The 20885-nt window shown below is 37.9% G+C and overlaps 1 protein-coding gene across 2 annotated transcripts; it reads left to right on the forward strand.

The window, feature by feature from the left end:
* Nucleotides 1-725: 725 nt before the first annotated feature.
* Nucleotides 726-20255, forward strand: meis2b (Meis homeobox 2b). 2 transcript variants are annotated; one of them, XM_051873997.1, is made up of 14 exons: nt 726-907; nt 2360-2910; nt 3031-3263; nt 3631-3772; nt 3922-3972; nt 4382-4432; nt 4542-4688; nt 6331-6445; nt 12834-12973; nt 14837-14913; nt 16720-16778; nt 16862-16951; nt 17069-17155; nt 19200-20255. In XM_051873997.1, the coding sequence occupies exons 2-13, from the start codon at nt 2893-2895 to the stop codon at nt 17125-17127; spliced, it is 1182 nt and encodes a 393-aa protein (XP_051729957.1). In that variant the 5' UTR covers nt 726-907; nt 2360-2892; the 3' UTR covers nt 17128-17155; nt 19200-20255. The 2 variants fall into 2 exon arrangements, with proteins under 2 accessions (XP_051729957.1, XP_051729958.1); XM_051873998.1 differs by having other exon boundaries at nt 726-838.
* The last annotated feature ends 630 nt before the right edge of the window (nt 20256-20885 follow it).

Genomic DNA, 20885 nt, shown 5'->3' on the forward strand with positions numbered 1-20885 from the left:
ACACTTTAAAGCAGGCAGGGTGACAGCATGAATCAGTCAGCATCTTCCATGCATACTGTAAGCGGGGAGCAAAATACAAAGGAGGAGAAGAAGTGAACGAGAAAGGAGAGAGGAAATGAAGTCTGAGTGCCAAGAAATAATGTGCATCGGAAGAATTTAGCCTCGGGCATGGCGCGCTGAGCCCGTGTCGGTATCATTAGCGTATTTATAATTCAAATGTATGCCTTTAATAATTCACGCGCGCTGCTTTTCAAAGAGGGGCGCGCGAGATTATGTACAGACTGATGAAAGGAAGGAAGTTTCCCATCTCTCCTGAAAAGTAAATAAACGACCTCATCATGCAGCGCTCTCTCATCCTTTGCCTTGGAACATTTAAGTAGGCTACATATTTGCAATTATTTGGAAATCTTCAAGTCCTTTTTAAGTACGCGCAATGTTTATTTTGCTTTTTATGTGTGTGATATTTATTTATTATTTTGTGATCGTATTTTAAATTTTCTTGTTGATGCATCACGCGCTTGGGCGTGTTTGCGTTTGTGATATTCAGCGCTAATATTGCTTTTTTGGTAATGTTTGGTTTTCCATCGACAATGAGGCTCCGGTGAGAGAATTCAAATATGAACTCGTTGTAGTCTTTGCACGGGAGTTTTCAAAGACAGATGCACCACTAGGTGGTGATAGAAGGTAAAGTGACTTTCAAATTGATTGTTGCGCTGGAAAGCACAGCACATGTGAAACTGGAGCCCAGCGGCAGGTTTGCAGGACTTTCGCTGGATCTGAAGAACTAGGAGGAAAGTATCTTGCGGCTCAGGCAAACATCCTGACGGGTCAAGCAAAGGTCAATACTTTTGAAATTAGAGTGGATTATCGTCATATCAACATGGGCGAAGAACATTGACATTTAAAGGTAGTTTAAAAATCGTGAACATTTACGTACCAAATTTAGGATTTTTTAAGTTCAGTTAAGTTCACTTAAGATAAAATATAATGATTATAATTCAAATAAATAATTGTTATTATTATAGATGTATAATGGTTATTTGTTAAATTGTCAATATATTTCTTAAATCACTTAAATTGATATTAAATATGACGCTTAACATAATTCCGTTAATCCAAATTAATATATAAAAAAATATTTTTATGATGTCGCACTGCGGAGGTTTATATGAAAATTAGTTTGTTACTCTCGTCGTGTGTTTGTAGAAATGCCGCATCTATAAACTATAGCCTATTTTTCAATAGAATTCACTGAGGATCTTCGCAGTAGCCTAATACGCTTGATCAAGAATTTTAAATTAATGTCTTTAGGCCAGAATTCATTCTTAAAATGTTTGAATAAAACGGGGAATAATTAAGAGCAATATAACAAATTAAATTATAAAAATAAAAAATAGGCGATTACATTTTACCAATATTATAAATAAAAATGCTGTTTAGAATTTAGCCAAAAGTAGCCTATAACATTTATTGTTTATCACAGTGTTGCTTGATATAATTTTATAGTTAAATAAAAAACATATCGTTTTAAAAATAGTTAACCATTTTCTTAGTTATTTTAAACTATAAATAAGAACTTATATGTAGGTAGGCTATTTTTTAGAAAGAAAAAAAATGACAAAATCCAATTGTAAGTACATTTAAATTGTCGACTGCAAAGTAAATTAAATTCTTCTCTACATCAAATTAGTTTGTGTTTTCTTCTTAGCTGATCTCGTTTCCTGTATAGGCGTTTAAATATGATGATGGAATTGCAGAGAGACAGTCAAGCAGAATTTCCTCAGTGTCATTTACGCGCAAAAGCGCTTGGGATAAACTGCACAGGGTTTTATAGCTCCACATTTAAAATATATTTCTAGTTCCATATACATTAACACTCGTTTCTTACCAAAAATAATATAAAACAACGTGAATCTATAACATTAAACTAAACGCAAAAAGACAGTTCTTTAACTAGCATTGGAGAACATTACAGATTGATCTATTTACTGTATTTACAGAAGATAGGACAGGAAAAATAAACGTAAACCTAACTTTATAATATAAAAGTAATAACTTAATATATAACGAGCAAATATTGAAGGACAGTTAAACAACGAAGCAGTCAAAATTCACAGTCTGTGGTAAATATATTTTCAAAGGCTCAAATGCTGTGATGCTCAGCAATTTGTTGAAATAAGGTCCATTCCCAGTGCGACTCAGTGCACTGATCTGATTTTAGCACTTTTAAAAATAAAGACACTCCACCCCTAGTAACAAAACGCAGAGGATGGTGGTGCGTCATCCGCGCGCGTATCCAATGTGAGCACTCGCTGGCTACTCGTGGTCATTGCGCTCTTCTTTCTCTTGCTTTATGTAGAGGTGTCGAGCTGGTAACACCCACCACGCTTCCCAGGCTCAGTCATCAGGGGTTCAGTCTCTTCAAGAGGAACCTGCTTCAGTCACCAACACAATCCCAAAGCGTGGGTCGCAAAGAGGGACCATGAGATCCGGATAGTTTTTCCTCGCAGTGTTTGCCATGCCAGACACGAACATCCCACAATTTGGAAAGATTCTTCTGACTTCAGGAAGTCTTTGAAGGGTAAATTGCATTAGACTGTCAGAAGGTTGAAGTGGAAGCAAATATTCATAGTCTATATAAGGTAAATGTGTCGGGGTTTTTTTTTTAATTCGTTAAGTATACATTAGTGTATTTAGCAATACGGTAGCAAAACAAAAAGTGGCTGAAAAGGGAGCGATCAAAAACTCTTCACAGGACATGCTCTATCATCTCAACGGATTACCGACAGCTCAGTCCTCTTAAACCGGATGCTCAAAAGGAATTAAATCACTCAAATTGCTTCCTCGTTGGATAAGATCACAATTTGCACTTAACATCAACAGAAGCGTCATATGCTGATGGCTCAACGGGTACGTTCTCTTATAAATCCACCGCGTAAAACAACTTAAGTCGTAAAGTTTGCTTTTAATATTTGTATTAAACACATTTGTTATTTGACTTGCCTATGATACGGTTTCTATCTGATGCAGTACGAAGACCTTGCCCACTATGGTGGCGGTATGGATGGAGTTGGGGTTCCGACGTCGATGTACGGGGACCCGCACGCGCCTCGGCCCCTGCCGCAGGTTCACCATTTGAATCACGGGCCACCGCCACATGCCAACCAACACTACGGGGCCCACGCACCGCACAGCATCATGCCCAGCAGCATGGGCTCGGCTGTCAACGACGCACTTAAAAGAGACAAGGACCAAATTTATGGGTACTTTATTGCAGTCATGCTTATATGATTTCTTACTATTAACACAATCTTTACATAGTGTGCTACATTATTATAACAGTAGGCTACAGTCAGTAAATTACTTTGCACATAAAGGATGTCTGTTAGTTAAGGATATGTTATCGACATTTTCATATAGTGCCCTGCTTAAATAAACTTTAAAATATGGTTGTTTATTTTTCATAATAAATATTACAGAACGCTTTTAGTCACTATCTGTGTCACTATGTGGCCGTCAAAGCGATGAAAGTAAAATTCCAGTGCCGTATTACTGTCATCATCATGATTGCTCAGTTATTGATATAGTGTTTTGATCGAAGTACGTAAATGTTTATGTTGTTTCTTAAAGGCACCCGTTATTTCCGCTGCTGGCGCTGGTGTTTGAGAAGTGCGAGCTGGCCACATGCACGCCGAGAGAGCCCGGAGTCGCTGGAGGAGATGTGTGCTCATCCGATTCATTTAACGAGGACATCGCTGTGTTTGCCAAACAGGTAACTTTTTGATTGAAAAATACATTTATATATTTTTTTTAACGATTTAAGTAACGTTCTTTAGCTAAATGAAGGGAAATGTGAAATTAGCCTATTTGCTGTTGGTTTATTTTCCCCCCATTCTGACAAACTTGTGAAATTTTCCTCAGATTCGGGCAGAGAAGCCGTTATTTTCTTCTAATCCAGAGTTGGACAATTTGGTAAGTGTAGCCTAAGATGTTGTTTCGCTCAGATTTTGTTTCAGGTAAATCCGCTTCAAAGCGCTATGTGAGGATTCTTTGAGGGAAAGAATGGAAGCTTTAGTGATTTATGAGGCCGCGTGTTATCAGAGGGCGTGGGGGTCTTTGCCCTGGGCTCCCTCAAAGCATCGTCTCTGGAGGAACCTATTTACACTTCTGCTATTGTCATAACATTACAAAGCCAACACAATATCAGACGTGTGAAGTTTTTGATGCGAGTGTGAATTCTCGCGCGATTAGAATAACCAAATATTTTAAACAAAAACAAATGTTTTTATCACGTTTATTATTAGCCTATTATTAGCCTAATATTATTGGTTGTTATTTTATTTGATTTAATATTTAATGCATTATTTTACTCTTTCCTTAGATGATTCAATCAATACAAGTATTACGATTCCATCTTTTAGAACTCGAAAAGGTATGGTAATTGTTTTATCATGCATCATGTTATATTGTTCTAATGATAAATAAATGTACAAATTGAATAATTTATACGTTGTCGTTTTTTTTTTTTTTTTTCTCTTCAGGTGCACGAGCTTTGCGACAACTTTTGTCATCGATATATTAGCTGTTTGAAGGGCAAAATGCCCATTGACCTGGTAATTGATGAACGGGATGGTTGCAAATCCGACTTCGACGACCTCTCAGGATCCTCGACAAATCTCGCAGATCACGTGAGTTTTAATTAGCTTTCTATGACATCATAAAACAGGCCAATTAGATAGTGGAGCTGTTTGTGTATTTACAGTACAGGCAATTTATGAAGGAACACTAGGGAAGTTTCCAACAAAGAAACGACTGAAAGTGCCATTTTTTTTATTGTGTAAACTAAACTGAATGAGTTCAAATTGTTTTCTGATTTATTTATTTATTTTAACAAAAAAAGAAAAAAAAATTGTAGTGCCTCAGATATGCATTTCCCCTTTTTTCCATTATTCATCTCCACAATGCATTTTAGCCATACAGAGAGAGAGAGAGAGTAAAGGAGTAATTACTTAGTTACATATGCTAATTTATTTAAACAACATTATCTAAATCCATTTCTCTTTGCTCTAATATGAATCATTAAGGCATTGCCCCAGGACATATCTTATTTTAGAAGAGGTATGATGGTGATGATCATGTTGATGAAGCCCGTCATGTTGGGTGCAGGTGTTGTTGAGGGTCAGGGTTTTCCCCCCACTGTCCACCCCTCTGTTAGCCCTAATGATCAACGTTACATTTGCACGTGAATGCGCTATTGTCTTTGAACTGATTGGATTGTTATTGTCAAGCAGGAGGGGAGTCTTTTTTCACTCAGAGACCAACAGTGTGTTCTTTACAGTAGTGCTTCCTATTATTAACGCACCACCCCCTGTCACAGAAACAAAACCACAGAATTAAGAAGAACAGGACTTTACTTTCTGCTTAGCTCTGTTCCATGTCAAAATGAGAAGGAGAGGTTATAGTCACATTAAACACTCCAAGAAAAACAGAGCCGTTTAATGATTTGAACCGACGTTAAAAAGCCCGTAATAGTTCCTACGTTCTGTCTTTTATTACAGTGTTTCTATTTTCCATCATGTAAAATGGTAGATGGCTTTTCCCATCCACACGGTTCCTGTAAACAGATCTGCACCGCGGATGGTGAGGTCTAACCGTCATACCTTCACTTGGTCAGCTGAAATTTATTTGATGAATATGTACCTTTGTACACTTGACGATAACTGTAATCTTTTATTGATGCTCCTGTAATGTCTTATCGATTTACAAGTGTGCAGTGTGACACAAAACAATTTGAATTAGGTGATGAAAGGAGACAGCACACACACACACATAAACACACAAACCCACAGACTGCTTTTGTACGTCCTAATGAGAAAACAGTGAAGGGTCTTATTCACACAGCTTTATTGTTGTAGGAGCTTATTCTGGCCTTTCTTAGAGCTCTTTAGCTGATCACCATCAGGCAAACAGCTGACGCTAAGGGCTTGAAGAGGAACGGCTGCTGTTTGCCTTCATGTTGAGCCCGTCTAAGTGCTTTATACCCTGTTCTGGATAAAAAGGGGACGCCGCTGGGTTCTTGTGAGCATTTACGGTCAGACATCAGGAGAAGCAGTTACTCTGTTCGTGGCTCCATAGGACTAGTTCCTAGTTTGTTTGGATCGTGCATTTCAGTTGTCTCTAATTTGGTTGGACACATTTTTCAGCACAGACATGGTAACTAGGCACTTAAAAAATTGCTGTTTAAAAAATAGCATGTATATGCGCTAGTGTTACTAACGTGGCCTTCTTTTTTTTTTTACCCTTCGATCTCTGGATGTTTCTGAATCTCAGAATCCAGCATCCTGGAGAGACATGGACGACGCTCACTCCACTCCCTCAGTCGGCACCCCAGGACCCTCCAGCGGGGGACATGCCTCTCAGAGCGGAGACAACAGCAGTGAACTAGGTAGGAAAACCTGTCACTTTTACTATCACGTCATAATGTGCTTTGTTGAAAAGATGTTGTCATCTTAATTTGTATTCCAAGCTTCGAATAGTATTTTCATTGAGGTTGGATTTTAATTTGTTTATACTTTTTACACTGGAAAAAAAATGGGAACTTAAAAGTGGTAACATCTAAAAGTCAAAAATATTACTAAATATTGCACAATCACCCTAATTTATACCAAAAAAACTAAACTGTAATGGGTTGAAATAGCTCTTTTAGGTAACAACTGCAGGTTACCACTTTTTTTGCAGTGTATACTTTCGTTTGATTACAACCTCTACTTTGCAGAATTTAAATTCATAATTTGTTCATGCGTGTGGCTGTAAACGGCATTTACTAATCGAAGTCATGTGTCATTGTTTGTGTCATCATTGCGATGGTTCACTGAGCTGGTTTTACGATTTAACTGTGGACACAATAGGTGTTTAATGTTCTTGAAAGGTTAAGGGTCTAATTTAATTTACAAGATCTTCCACTTGCATGTCATTTTTTTTTTTTTTCCTTAATTTATATTGTGATTTGCCACTTCATATTTATTGTCCCTTAGAGCTGTTTATCTTTTGGGGGAATTTTTATTTTATTTTATGTTATTTTATTTTATTTTACTTATTTTATTTTATTTATGACTGCAAAAACCTCTTGCTTTTTAAAGAGTTTTTTATTATATTTTATTTTTATTTATTTTTTATCAGGCTCCTATGTTTAGGTTCAGTAATTTCATTTCAGTGGCAGTGAAAAGGTTATTAGTCAGTTATTGAAATGCCTTATTTTCAAAAATGTCACTGTTCATTGGTATTTAACAAGTTTGATTGTCTTTGTCCATGTGTGCTTTTTTTGTGCAAAAATCTGTTGCAGCAGCACACGAAACACTGTTGTGTTTGCATGCTACTCACGAAATCCTGTGATTGCCACTGTAACGATTTTCTTTAGCCTTAGAATGGGCAGAATTGTGAGGTTGACCATGTTTTCTTTTGCCAGTGACTGGTTCTAACACAGGTTCATCCATTTCATCATACTCCACCATCTTGTTTAGTTAAAAATCTCTTTAAACAGGATAAAAACTTGCAGCTCGACAATTGAAAGCCGGCTCATACACACGCCGTCATTCATCTTGAAATCATATGATTCAATTTGCGTCTTCTGATTGGTTCTGTGAACTTTGAAGCTTTTGCTAGCAAAGGGAGGTGGCGTTTAGAGATTTCTGCCAATGAACTGGTATTTCTGAATGAGCGGAGGTTGGGATTTAGCAGGTTTAAAGCAAAAGTATTTGATGAACGTATGCAATGTGCGCAAAGCATTCGCTCAATATCGTTACTTTTTGACAGAGGTGGCGTTTAGCGGCTTTTGCTATTGCTTCAGTGAAAATAGCCTTCAGGGTTTCTCACCTCCTTTTAACCATCAGACATCAATGGCCTGACCATTATGCAGCACAATAGCAGGATGTTCTGCAAGACAAGAGAAACCAGAACCAAAAGTCAGTAGCCAGACTGTAATTCTCTGACAATTCAGCCTCGGTGTGACAATATGAAAGCTCTAATTTAAAATGTTTGGCATAGCAGCAATGCCTGTAGCCTTTCTGCAATGCAACTCTGTATAAAAGAGAGAAAAGCATTGGGTGGTGGCATTTTCCCCACACAGGGCTTTTTTTAAACAACAGTGGGGGGACATCCAAGACCCACGGCCTTTTGACCCCAAAGAGCATGCATTGAAGAAGGGGAAGAGGAATGACCCCTGCCGGCCTGAAGGACAGAGCACTTCAAATACAAGTCACAATAGAGGGGTGATATCTGGGGTGATCAGAGGCTGAGGTTGGGTTAGGATCAGGGACATCTACCTGCTGCTCCTCCAGGAGCCACTTTGGATCAGTGTTCCTCCCTTTATCATTCAAGAGATCGGTAAAGCAAACACCTTTTTCCATTACAAGTGAATGGGGGGTCTTACGTCAGTCACCCAACTCGAGTCCAAAGGATTACTGGGCCTCTTCAAAGCACCTGTCTCTTGTAGGGGGTTCCCTTTGTTTGTTGCACATCAGTAGAAGTTGCTCCTGTTGAGAGACCTTCACGTTAAGGAAAGAGTGCTCCGAGTGTTCCTCGGTTACAGTCCGAATGGTTTTTAACAACTGCTGACTCACCTCAGTGGGTTTTTGGGATGGTAGTGGGGGGTTTTCCACATCTATCCTAAATTTGCGAGTGTTGGTGGGAATGCAGAGCCTAGGAATGTCCATCACAAAGGCCGAAAGGGAACAAAGAGAAGCTGCAGGACATTCCAGGCCAGTTGTTACCTCTAAGGCCGCTGAAAGACACAGGCTGAGACAGGATGTTTACATCTATATCTGAACCCTCAATGGAGGTTAAATCCCAGCATGAAGTGTAGTGGACCAACAACAAGTGTCAAGAGCCGATGCCTCCCGCGTTTTTGTAGTTGTCAATACCACCCAACTGTGGTCCAATCCCATGTTCCTCCAGATCATATCATGGCCACGGGGGACAAGAGGATAAGAGCATCTAATCAATATGCTTTAAGCGAAACGATTAGCGAGAACAAAATCATCTGCGTTCGTCCAGTAATTATCCAGTCTGTTGCGTCCAGTAGTCAGAATTATGGCCCCTTTGGAGAAGTATAGTTCGTGATAGATTGAGGTCATGGTGAGCTCATTAAGCAAGCAAACAGGATTTATTCTGTGATGCGTGCGGGGTGGCAGTCATCAGACCCGGCTAGTTTGCGCCGGGCCCCTTTGTCTCGGGGACATTCATCTATCTCCAGTTCATCTAATTATCAGCATCAGAACAACGTAGAGCGTTTTAGCTTTTGGACCTTGTCATCTCTCGGATGCTGAAGGTACTGTGATGTGACACGGCTGCTGTCAGGGTTGGCTTGAAGGATGTGGGAAAACCAGTTTAAAAATTCTACTTAGAATTGACGTGTTTTATGTGCATATGCTCATCATATCTCCTCAGATCCATTTAGAAGTTTTTGTATTAGTGAAAGTGAAAAAAGGCTGTAAATTGAAGCTACTAGCCTCTTCTCCATGTCTTAGGGTGCTGTTTTTCCCTAAACAGCCTGAGGGCTTACTCCAGCCTTCCTCCAGGCTGCTCTGGCCCCCCTCTGCGCTGCGCGTGCAGACTCTGGGGCCGGGGAGTGAGGTAGGGCTCAGGGAGCTGCAGAGAGCAGCAGCCTTTAAAGAGAGTGCAGTCACACAGGCTGCATGGGCCAAGTTGCCAGGGAACAGTCAGAAGCGATTAGCGTCGGGTTGGATCAGCCCTGCGGCCTTCGTTTTCTGGAACAGGAGGAGAGAGAATCGAGGAGAAGGGGGGGAAGAGAGTGTTTGAGTCTTCCTTAGATGTAAGGATCTCACCCAGCTCTCTTTATCTATCGTTTTCCCCTTCTTTTCTTTTCTTTTCTTTTCTTATCTTCTCTTTTCTATATATCGTATTTTATTTTTACCTATTGTTTCCTATTTCCTATTATACTTCCAGAATTTGTTACTTTTATATTGTTTTTAGCACCTTTGTGACATTTGATTTTCTTTTCTTTTCTTCCTTAAAGTCCTTAAAGTCATCTCTTATTTATACTTTCAGAAAAAGTTACTTTTATATTTATTTTTGTTCATTCTAATACGTTTTTGATATTTGATTTTTATAAACAATCTCACTTATTTTTATCTTCTTGTTTCTACATTTTATTTTATATTATATATATATTTAGCACTATGAATTTTATATATATATATATATATATATATATTTTTTCAATTCACCATTTTCATTGTCTCTTTTTTCATTTTGTTTTCGTTCATTCTAACAAGATTTTGATATTTGATTTTCATAAAGACATTGAAAACCGCATCTGTTTTCTTTTCTATTTACTTTTTTTATATCTCATTTTATAGTTCTCCTTTTTTATTCTTTCAAATAAAAAAATATGACCGTTTAAGTCTCCCTGACCTTTTTGATATTTGATAAACACACTGAAAATCTCAACTTTTTTAAAAAATTCTTTTATATTACTTTTTAAGTGTTGATAACTTTTTTGATATTTGATTTTCATGAACACATGCACACTTCGCACTAAAAACCTCACATCTTCTTTTCTCTTTTTTCCCTCTTTTCTCACTTTTTCTTTACTTTCATACCCTTTAAGAAAATATTAATTTCTAACACTTTTTTTATCTTTATATTCAAATGAGCTCTATGTGCTGGTTAAGACTGTGGTCAACATGCAAACTCCTGAAAGCATAATTAGAAGGAACAGCAGTCTGTGTTGTGTAGACAGACAGTGTGAGACCACTGCCCTGCCCTTGACTTGCATTTTGATTACAGCATCAGTCAGCCTGAAGTCCATCTACCACCCCCCTTCTTATATTCAAATGTCATTATTCATTATCTGAAATATTAATGCATGAATATGGCGCATACAGTCGCCTTTGATTGATGCATCCCCAAAAACAAGGAGACACAGCAGGGCCAATCTTAAGAAAAGTAGGGTTCCTGTCCCGCCTCCGGGGAGGAGTCCCTCAGATACATTATTCACACACCCTCCGGGCAGGCTTTCAAGGCATCTCTACCCTCAGGGCAAGAAAAATAAGCATGACTGTTAAAAGTAAATCATCTTGCCTGATGCACAGTTAATGGAAGAGGGAAAGAGGGATGGAAAGAAAGAGAGAAAGGAGGGTGGGGAGGAGGACAAGACGGAAACCTTAGTTTAAAAGCGGCCTCCTGCCTGGCTCTGATCTTAAACTAGATTGGATGGTAATGGAATGAAAGCAAGCTTGATGTTATCAGAGAGCTCACAGTTCAAAAAGCATTGTTTGCTGAGCATCAATTGAGCTTATAATATAATACCGGTTTCCGACTAGTAAAAAGAGGCTCATGTGTCATCAAACTCTCAATTAAGTTGGAAACTAGGGTTTTTATGAATGCTTCAACTTCTCTCATTTGACATCGTGTAAAACAAATAAAAAATAGTAGCAGTCTCAATAGTTAAAAGTAGTTGAGTAGTCATATCAGCGCATATTTCTGTTTGATTTGCCATTTTATTATAGCCACTTTTCTGAAGTGCGTGATTAGTTATGAAACATTTTGCAAGAGTAAATAGGTGAGGTATTATATATATAACTTTTAATTAATGAAATATTATTTATGCAAAATATATGTTATTTACTATTAGTTAGTTAGTGTGTGTGTGTGTGTGTGTGTGTATTTATATATATATATATACACAAACATCTAATAGTTGTAAAATATTAAAAATATAAAAAATATGAGAATAAATAGGTGAGGTAAATAAGTGCAAGGGAAATTAGGTGAAGTATTGTATATATAACTTTTAATTAATGAAATATTATTCATGCAAAAATATGATTAATATTTACTATAAGTTGTGTGTGTGTGTATATATGTGTGTGTGTGTGTGTGTGTGTGTATATATATATATATATATATATATATATATATACACACATACAACTAATAGTTGTAAAATATTAAAAATATAAAAAATATGATATATATTCAACTATATATATACAGTATACATATACAGTATGAGTGTAGTATACTATATACTATATACAGTATATATATATATATATATATATATATATATATATTCAAACAATTAACAAACAGCATAGTTTAATAGTAGTATATGGTTCTAAAAACACTGTGGTCAAAGGTTCAATTTCCAGTAATTACTACAAAAATAACTACAATAGCTGCAGTGTGTGTACATGGCCTAAACTTAGTCACATCTTGCAATGTGGCTACTGTAAACTGTAAATTAGCGGTTTAGCATTGTATGCTCTGTCCCTGCACTGTAAACCAATTACTAACATAAATTCTGAAGCCGAATACGGGTTTCTCAACAACCACTAACAGGCGTTGCTTTATTTATGTTTTTCCTATGTTTTTCGACTTTATTTTGAGTGCTAATGCAGATCAGATATTCTCTTTGCAGTGCCAAGTCTCCATTCCCGATTCAAGCATGGAGCCTGGACATTCATTACCCCTTGTCAAAGACAGAACTCACATTGAATTAATAGCACTAGGGTTGGTGCAGAGCTTTCCTCGAGATCTCTGACATTGAGACAGCGAGAGAGAGCGGGAGAAATCTCGCTCTGTTGATTAGCGTTCCCTCTCACTGCATGGATACTTCTGCTCGCTGCGGTCCTTGTGTTACTGTTGCTAATCAAAACAAGCCCCCCTGCGTGGCTCTTTCACATCGTGTTTGTGAGTGGCACTGGTGATCGGTCTGAATAAACAACTGGAGGTGATGTTTTATCTCATTAAAGTGACTTTCTTCTTTTGCTTTTTCTCTCTCTCCCTGCTTTCACGCTGTTGTTTATCAGGAGATGGCTTGGATAACAGCTTGGCATCTCCGGGAACAGGGGACGAGGACGACCAGGACAAGAAACGGCAGAAGAAGAGAGGAATCTTTCCCAAAGTGGCGACCAACATCATGCGGGCGTGGCTCTTCCAGCATCTTACGGTAAGACTCGCTCAGATCTCCCGGTCGGAAGTCGGAGGTCTTCGTAAAATGGTCCAGACTGTTTGACGTGTCTCTTGGCGAATTAGTTCAATTCCACTGTTCTCAGCTCAGCGGCCTGCATCCAAACTGCATTAAAACTAGCAGGGTGTGTTATTATCTGTCTCTCGGCCCTCCCATTTATTTCGCTTGTCAAAACCGAGGGTCGTATTCGCCTCAGGGTGAGTACGTTTCAGCCAAACTTGCCGGTTTAGGGCTGATTTGTGGCATTCTCAACCCTCTTGAATCTCTGCACATTTTCACCGGTCCACCTCCTTAAATTCCCACCATTCTCTTGCGTCTTCCTGTTTTTCATTCTCTTTCAGAATTCCTGCACTTTCTAAGGGCTACACAGGTCCTGTACACATAGTAATCCTTTCCCTTTTACCCACCTTTAGAGTTTAGAGATAAAAAAGGAGAGCCTAATTGAATTATCCTCTCTCTGTTCCCAGCTCCTTTTCAGAGCAATTTGTGAAGCAAAAGTGTTTCCCATTGCAGGATGTGTCCTCTGACAAAAAAAAAAAAAAAAAAGTGTTAGAGGGGACTTTGGCCTCTGAATGGCCCCCATTGCAACACCCAGGCGATCATGCATTCATTTGGGGTCGGGGCTGAATGAAAGCTGCAGGATTACGTTTTGTCGGGTTCTACTTTGAGCCAGTGTGCGGCGTTTGGGCTGGGGGGGCTCTTACATATGGTCTAAGCCTCCATCTTTTGTGACCTATTCAGAGGTCCACGATAAAGACCCCCTGTGCTGTCAATCTTAAAGAAAGGTGGAACATTAAGATTCAGTGGAACATTACAGTTATAACTGTTAGTTTCACTGGAACGAGATAGAGAGATCTCCTTTGGCATGCAAATGGGGACGAGGAGGGGGCTTCTTAATAGACATAAGTGCAATTCATGCAAATATGAGCGATTCTTTGAAAGCGAGCTTGTCGGCTAGCTTGATCGTAGGTTCCTCACTAAACCTTAGCAAACAATCACAGCGCAACCTGCCGAGAGGTTTTTGATAAGAGTTTAAAGATGGATCCCAGAGCCCAGCTTGCATTCGACCGTCACTGGGTTGTGTAGAAAGGGGGCAGGGCTTACAGTCATTCATCAGCACAATGACAGCTAGCAAGCCAGGAGGTGAGCAGGGAAATCTCCGTCAGTGTGTGAGAGACAGAGAGCGAGACATGGAACAGGACTCATCCCTCACCAGTGACCACGGGAGGTGAGGCCATGACAGTGCCAAAATTGGTGCACACCCACGACCCTGGACTGTCTATACATTCACCCCTGCCTGCCATCTGCTGCCCTCCCTCTGCACTCACAGTGAGAGCAAGAGGATCAGGGGCCAGGGGCCACTGCGGGGCCACCAAGGGCCAAGCCCTATTCAACCCTAAACAAAACTCTCCATTGTCTCTCTTTCACACCCACTCGATCATTTGTCAAGTAATGTCAAATAATGTCAAACAAAACCACGAGCGCTCAGCCAATAAGGCGCAGAGAAATTCTCCAACTCAGGGCTGCATATGGGTAGTCTATCATACATAATGATGTAATTTCCTGAAAGAGTCATATGGGATCCACGTTTTTGCCCGCAGTCTCACATTTGATGCTCAAAGTCATTAGTCATTTAAACAGATTGGTTTTTAGGGAAAAGTAAGGTCATTTTGATTTGCTTTATTAATGGAGACTGCAGGGAGAAATACACAACTTTTAAAAAATGAAGACATTTACATGTTCCATTCATTATTGCTTTATGGATCATCGGACAGCAATGTTATTAACTGCAGAGGTTTCTTACACATTAATCTAATTGTTCTTGTTGTTTCCGTCTTGCAGCACCCCTACCCATCTGAAGAGCAGAAGAAGCAGCTAGCACAGGACACAGGTCTCACCATCTTACAAGTGAATAACTGGTGAGTAACCTTTGACCTTTGACTTTTGACTTGCCAGATTGACCTCTCAGCACTTAGAAGTCAGGGTTGGGGATCTCTGTAACATTTTCATTTCAAGTCCGGTGATCCTGATTTCTCACACTATTATTAGACAGTGTTCAAAGCCCCTATGAGACAATTAAAAGTAAGAATAGGAGCAATGATGAGGTTTGCCGAGGGTCTCCGAGGGGCTTTTATAAAAGTTGTCAAATGTTATGTTAGGATTCAGGAATGCTGTTTGGTCACCAGAGTGCTCCTGAATGTTTGTTCAGGAACCAGCTTGCTTGTAAAAGATGTTATTGGATTACACAAATGTGATACTCATTCACATTTTGAGAATGTGAAAAGGAAGTGTATGTATGATATGGAGGATTACAGACTGAGAATAGGATATTTTTGGGGTAGCATACTTCCACGCTGCGACAATCAACACTATTCTTAACAAGGCAACTTTGATATCTATAATAATTACCAATAGACATCAGAAATATTTTATTAAGTTATAAATATAGATTTTTTCCCCTCTTTCATGACATTTTTTTTTTTTTTTTTTAATTCTGTATGCATTTAAACAGTATAACTTTAATTTATTTACTTTAATTTACCACATATACTCTCATAATAACATTTTAATTTTGGATAGCATACACTACTTCAATTAGCATTATTCTTAAGCAGGAAACTTTTTTCTTTTTATTTTATTTTTTTTTTTACTTCAACATATTTTTACTTTACTGATACATTTTTTTTATTTAAATTTTTACTTAAAAATTAAGTTTTAATTTAGATTTTTTGTTCTTCTTTCCTCTTCCATGATAAAAAAATATTTATTATTGAAATACTAAAATTAAAATATTTAAATTTGGCATGTATTTAAGCCATATAACTGGACAGTTCAATTCTATTTGATTTCAATTCAATTCTACTTTAATTTTCCACACATACTGTGATAAAATGTCAACAAAAGCTAATTTGTTTTAGTAATACAGTCATAAAGAAAAGTTTTTGTATAATAAAAAAGTCATGCTGAATATTAAGTATTATCATTCTTTTTTATTTAAAAAATGGAACTGTAAGGTTTGTAACATACACTAGCATGTGTTTGCCACAACAAAATAAGGTGTTCGCAAACATTTGGCTAAGACTCATTGTCTATGAGTAATTCCTTCCCCCAGTGCATGTCAGGGGCATTTCCTACCTCTCAGTTACGGGCTGCTGAAGCATATTAGTGTCTGAAAAGCAGTTAGGCTAATCATACCCTCAGGCTGCCAGGCCAATGCTATATCAATTGAATATTTATTGAGCACTGACCCCTTTACTTGATTCACTAATATATTGCAGCAAGAAGCGCAATTAAACCAAGTCTTAAAAACAGACATTAACTTTAGAGTGCTGAGGAAAGGAAAAATATACCACAAATCAAATAAATCTATTTGTTTTTATTGTCCGCAACTATAAAATTCACCATTAAATGGAATGTTTCTCAAACGTAATTTGTAAAAGGTGTTAAAATCTCTTTATTAAGAAAACCTCTGCTTGTTTACATTATAAATTAGAGAATTTCTTTGGTCTGGTGCTTTAACAGTACATTAGCTTTTTTTGTGGACTCCTGACAGGTCCATTAACCCAAAGGCCCAGGAGAAATTGCACTGCATTAAGGGATATTTTGCAGTAAATCATAGCAAAAAGCTCACAGTAGTAAAAGTCCTGAGTGTTTAAATAAGAGTAAAATATACTGTGTGCGGTCAGTTATATAAATAGATTTAGTAAATGTCTTCTCTTTGACAGGTTTATCAATGCTCGAAGAAGAATCGTGCAGCCCATGATTGATCAGTCTAACAGAGCAGGTAAAGTGCAGGTTTATCTTTACTATCACCATATAAGCAGTGTGTGCATATATCTCATATATATTGTGTCTTTGTGTGTTTAGTAAGTCAAGGAACCGCTTACAGCCCCGATGGTCAGCCAATGGGCGGCTTTGTGCTAGACGGCCAGCAACACATGGGTCTTCGGCCTGGCGGTAAGTTGCACTTTGATAATAATCGCACATAACTCACTTTTAGTGCTGTTATAAAAATGTTCCTGTGCATTTGCATGTGTTTTATTGTTTTTTTAATTTTGTTTCTCCATCTCACAGGTCCCATGGGAGGTATGGGCATGAACATGGGTATGGATGGACAGTGGCACTACATGTAAACGCCTCCCAGCTTCCCAAACCATAAACGTAAGGAAACGCTTTGGTACTTAGAACATCCCTGCTCTTTCTCCTTTCACTCGGCGTGCGAAATCTGATTATGGTGGCAATTCTCTCTCCGACGACCCCCCCCCCCTCGCACGCACGCACTCGCGCACCTTCCTTCCCCGGCTCCATCTTCGCTGCCTGTCTCTGACAGTCCACAAATCAAGACGTATCGCTCGCCGCGGGCGGCCTGGCATGGAGAATTTTATTTAATACCCACACTGTGCTGCCCAATGAGCCCCTCCATAATGACACTTACCTTGATTAATAGAGCTCTTTATATGTAAATAGGCACCGCATCCAGTTCTCCAATCGTGCCAACACAGCCCTTTCCTCTCAAATAACAACCTCAGCCTCTGCTAATGAAGGGAGAAGAGAGGGGAGGTGAGCGGAGGTTAACACCCCCCACCAAAGCCACAGACACATAGAGATATCATGAGCTCCGGCTTGCAGGAGCCAGAAACACGCAGACTAAATACTTTCCAGACTATTTAATCCTACCTTTTTTTTTTATTGAATTATCATCGAGTCGTTACTGTAATTGCGTCATTTAGAGGAATGTTTCCCCATCCTTAATTCGCTCTGGTTAAACACCATATGCTGGTGGATCGTTGGGATCATTATGAAGATCTGTTTTCCTGCATAAAGCGGATTGAGACACATTTATGATCTTAGAGGCAGGTGTATGTTTATTTAAAAGAATATTCAGAGTTGGTACAAGTTAAGTTTCATTGAGAGCGTTTGTGGTGTAATGTTTATTACCACAACAGCAAAAAAAAAGCAAGAATTTCAATTAAAGTGAATTTGGCCTGAAATCTGAAGTTTGTAATTTTATAAAAGCACTTATATTCATTTTTCTATTATAACTTGTGTATTATTTGAGCTGTAAAGCTGATTAAATACACTTAAAAATATATATATGTGATCAATAAGTCATAGCAACATATGTTTTACCATTACTTTAACTCATCAAAATAAATTAATCAATTTTAATTTCATTTTTTAAGTTAGGTCCCACTTTAGGTGGCCTTAACTACTATGTACTTACATTTAAATTAATCATTTGATACAATGCACTTATTGTCTACATACATGTTTTTACATTGTACTTATATTTGAAAAATACTTGCATGTAATTACAGCTGTAATTAATTTCTGTAATTACATTTATAATTGCACTGTTGACCCATCCTTAAACCTACCCGTACCACCAAACCTGTCCCTAACCTTACCCGTATCCCACCTCAATAGCAGCAAAAGTGTTTTGTAATACAATATGAACACAATAAGTACATTGTACTAATTTTTTGATGCAAGTACATGCACTATAAAAAAAAATAATTGTTGGTTTAACTTAAAAAAAAGTAAGTTACCTGGTTGCGTTAAAATTTTGAGTTCATTGAAATAAAAAATTTGAGTTAATACAATGAAGGTTATTGGTTTAATCAACAGAAACTCAAAATATTATGTTATCTGAACCACATTAATTACTGAAGTTGATTTGACAAAAAAAAAATTGTGATAACAAAATCAGTGTTTTTTACAGTGTAAGGCCACCTAATATAACGTGAACCTTAAGTTATATAAGATTTAACTGCAAATTTAAAAAAATTAGTTGAAATGACTTGTACAGCCAATCGAATGTTTGTTTTTAAGTTGAATTGGGGGGGGGGGGGGGTTATAGTGTCGTTTAGTCATTTTTATGGTAATTTTGAGGTTTTAGACATTACGTTGTAAAATTGGATATAACTTCATTTTTTTCACACTAAAATCATGTTAACTTGCATATTGTTTACATCTTGTGGCTACTGAAATGTATAATGAAAGCATATTTTAAAGTTTAAGCTTTGGCCCCATTAACTTCCATTATAAATGCCTCGATGAAATCCAGATTTTAGCCTATTTTTTAGACTAAACATTTTTTCTGGTAATCAACATCTGCCCAAAATATTCCTTTAATGTATCTTTTCCCACAGTGTGGATGTGGGTGAATAAATCTCTCAATATTGTATTTTCCTCTATGTTCTAGGTTTTGATGGTGGCCTCAGGAATAGTCCCAGTGCCGGCCGGAGGCATGAGGAGTCACGTCATCATATTCATCCTCACCTGCTTACACCCCTCTTCCAGTCACCTCCTCACCTCCCAAATCTCCCACGGATCCCCTCATCATCTGGCCATCAGATCTCCAGCCAAAGGACCTTCCAAAGGAGCACCACCTTAACAAAAACAGACTTGAAGCATTTGTGCCAAAAGAGACTTCTGAAAAGACAATTGGAGATCTTTTCTTTTTAAATTATTTATTTATTCTTGTTATGCCGTCAAGAAGCACGGGGACCACACCGTTTGTGCACTTTTGCTCAACCGTGGCCGCCCCAGATGCGAATATTCCATACCTCCTCGCGCACAAGTGCACATGCTCATATTAAATGTGGAATATAGTAAAAGATGCTAAAAGCCCTCAAGAACTGAAATGTGAGTGTATGATGAGGTTTTTTTTTTAATTTTCTTTTGGGAAATGTTCAGTGTTTGGGTTTGTGTCATTGACTATAGTTTTAGACCTTTGCATTTATGATTCCTCAAAGTTTGAGGGAAAAGAAACCACTCGAAGGGATCATTGTGGCACACATCTGACACAAATTCCAGTATCTGAAACCACAAAGTCTTCCCCACATGAAGTGTTTTGAAAAGCATCACTGAGGAATTGAGTTGTGCGTTTATTTGTTGAATTGGTGAGCAACAGTGCTCTCGTAAGGCTAAGTATGCCTGGAGGAGTTTTTAAACCACTAGAGATGTTCCATTGTACATAATTATGTAAATGTTATTTGTAAAACACATCATTGTCAAATAGGCATTCAGTCGAGATCCTTTAAAAATGGAGATGGGACATTGTTGTACATTTTGGGTCCGTTCTCGCTCTGGCTTTTCTCTATGGAAAAAGTCGATTATATGTTTGTTGATGTACTGATAAGTTTGATCGATCCTCCCGCTCTGTCCATTTTTCCTTTTAGGAGTCTTTTAAAGCAGTATTTCTACACAGTCAAAAGTCGAATTCTTGTAATAAATGCTTCATTTTCAAAATGTTAAATCTCTTGCTTTGAATGTTGTCGTGTTATTTCATTTCGACGTGCAGTTAAAATTAATTTCGTCTGTAAATACATATAGAAATTTTTATTTTGTAAATAAAATGCAACTGTGCTGCAATTTATTTAAATAATTGTTAAAAAAAAGAAAGAAAAGAAAAATGATACGGAAACGAAACCGGTCATTTCAAAAATCATTTTAAACGTGCAAATATCAGACGGATGTATCAAACAATCATAACATAGATGACTAAAAACTAATTTAAAAAATTTACTATATAAATAATGTACTGAAAGGGGATCAGAAGGTGTACAATTGCAATTTGATAACCGTATAGCTTCCTAAAATCATCTAAGAAGGTGTAAAATGTGTGCAGAGGTTTTTTGTAAAATGTTTGAGGCAATCTGTGAGGAAATAAATCACATTAATTCAATATTTCCAAATCAGCCGACTGGGTGGCGTGTAATTTTTCAGAAACACAAACCCCGCGCACTTCTTCATCTCCAGCATCTTTTAAACGCAATTTCGCCGTGGCATTTTCAAATGGTTTTTCTCATGCTGTTTGATATCTTAGCTAAGACTGCTTCTACAGACGTTTCTTTGCTTATTTCGACCTCCAGTTTGTGTTTCTCTA

Source organism: Ctenopharyngodon idella, chromosome 20, assembly GCF_019924925.1.
Source record: "Ctenopharyngodon idella isolate HZGC_01 chromosome 20, HZGC01, whole genome shotgun sequence".
Classification (NCBI taxonomy): Eukaryota; Metazoa; Chordata; class Actinopteri; order Cypriniformes; family Xenocyprididae; genus Ctenopharyngodon; species Ctenopharyngodon idella.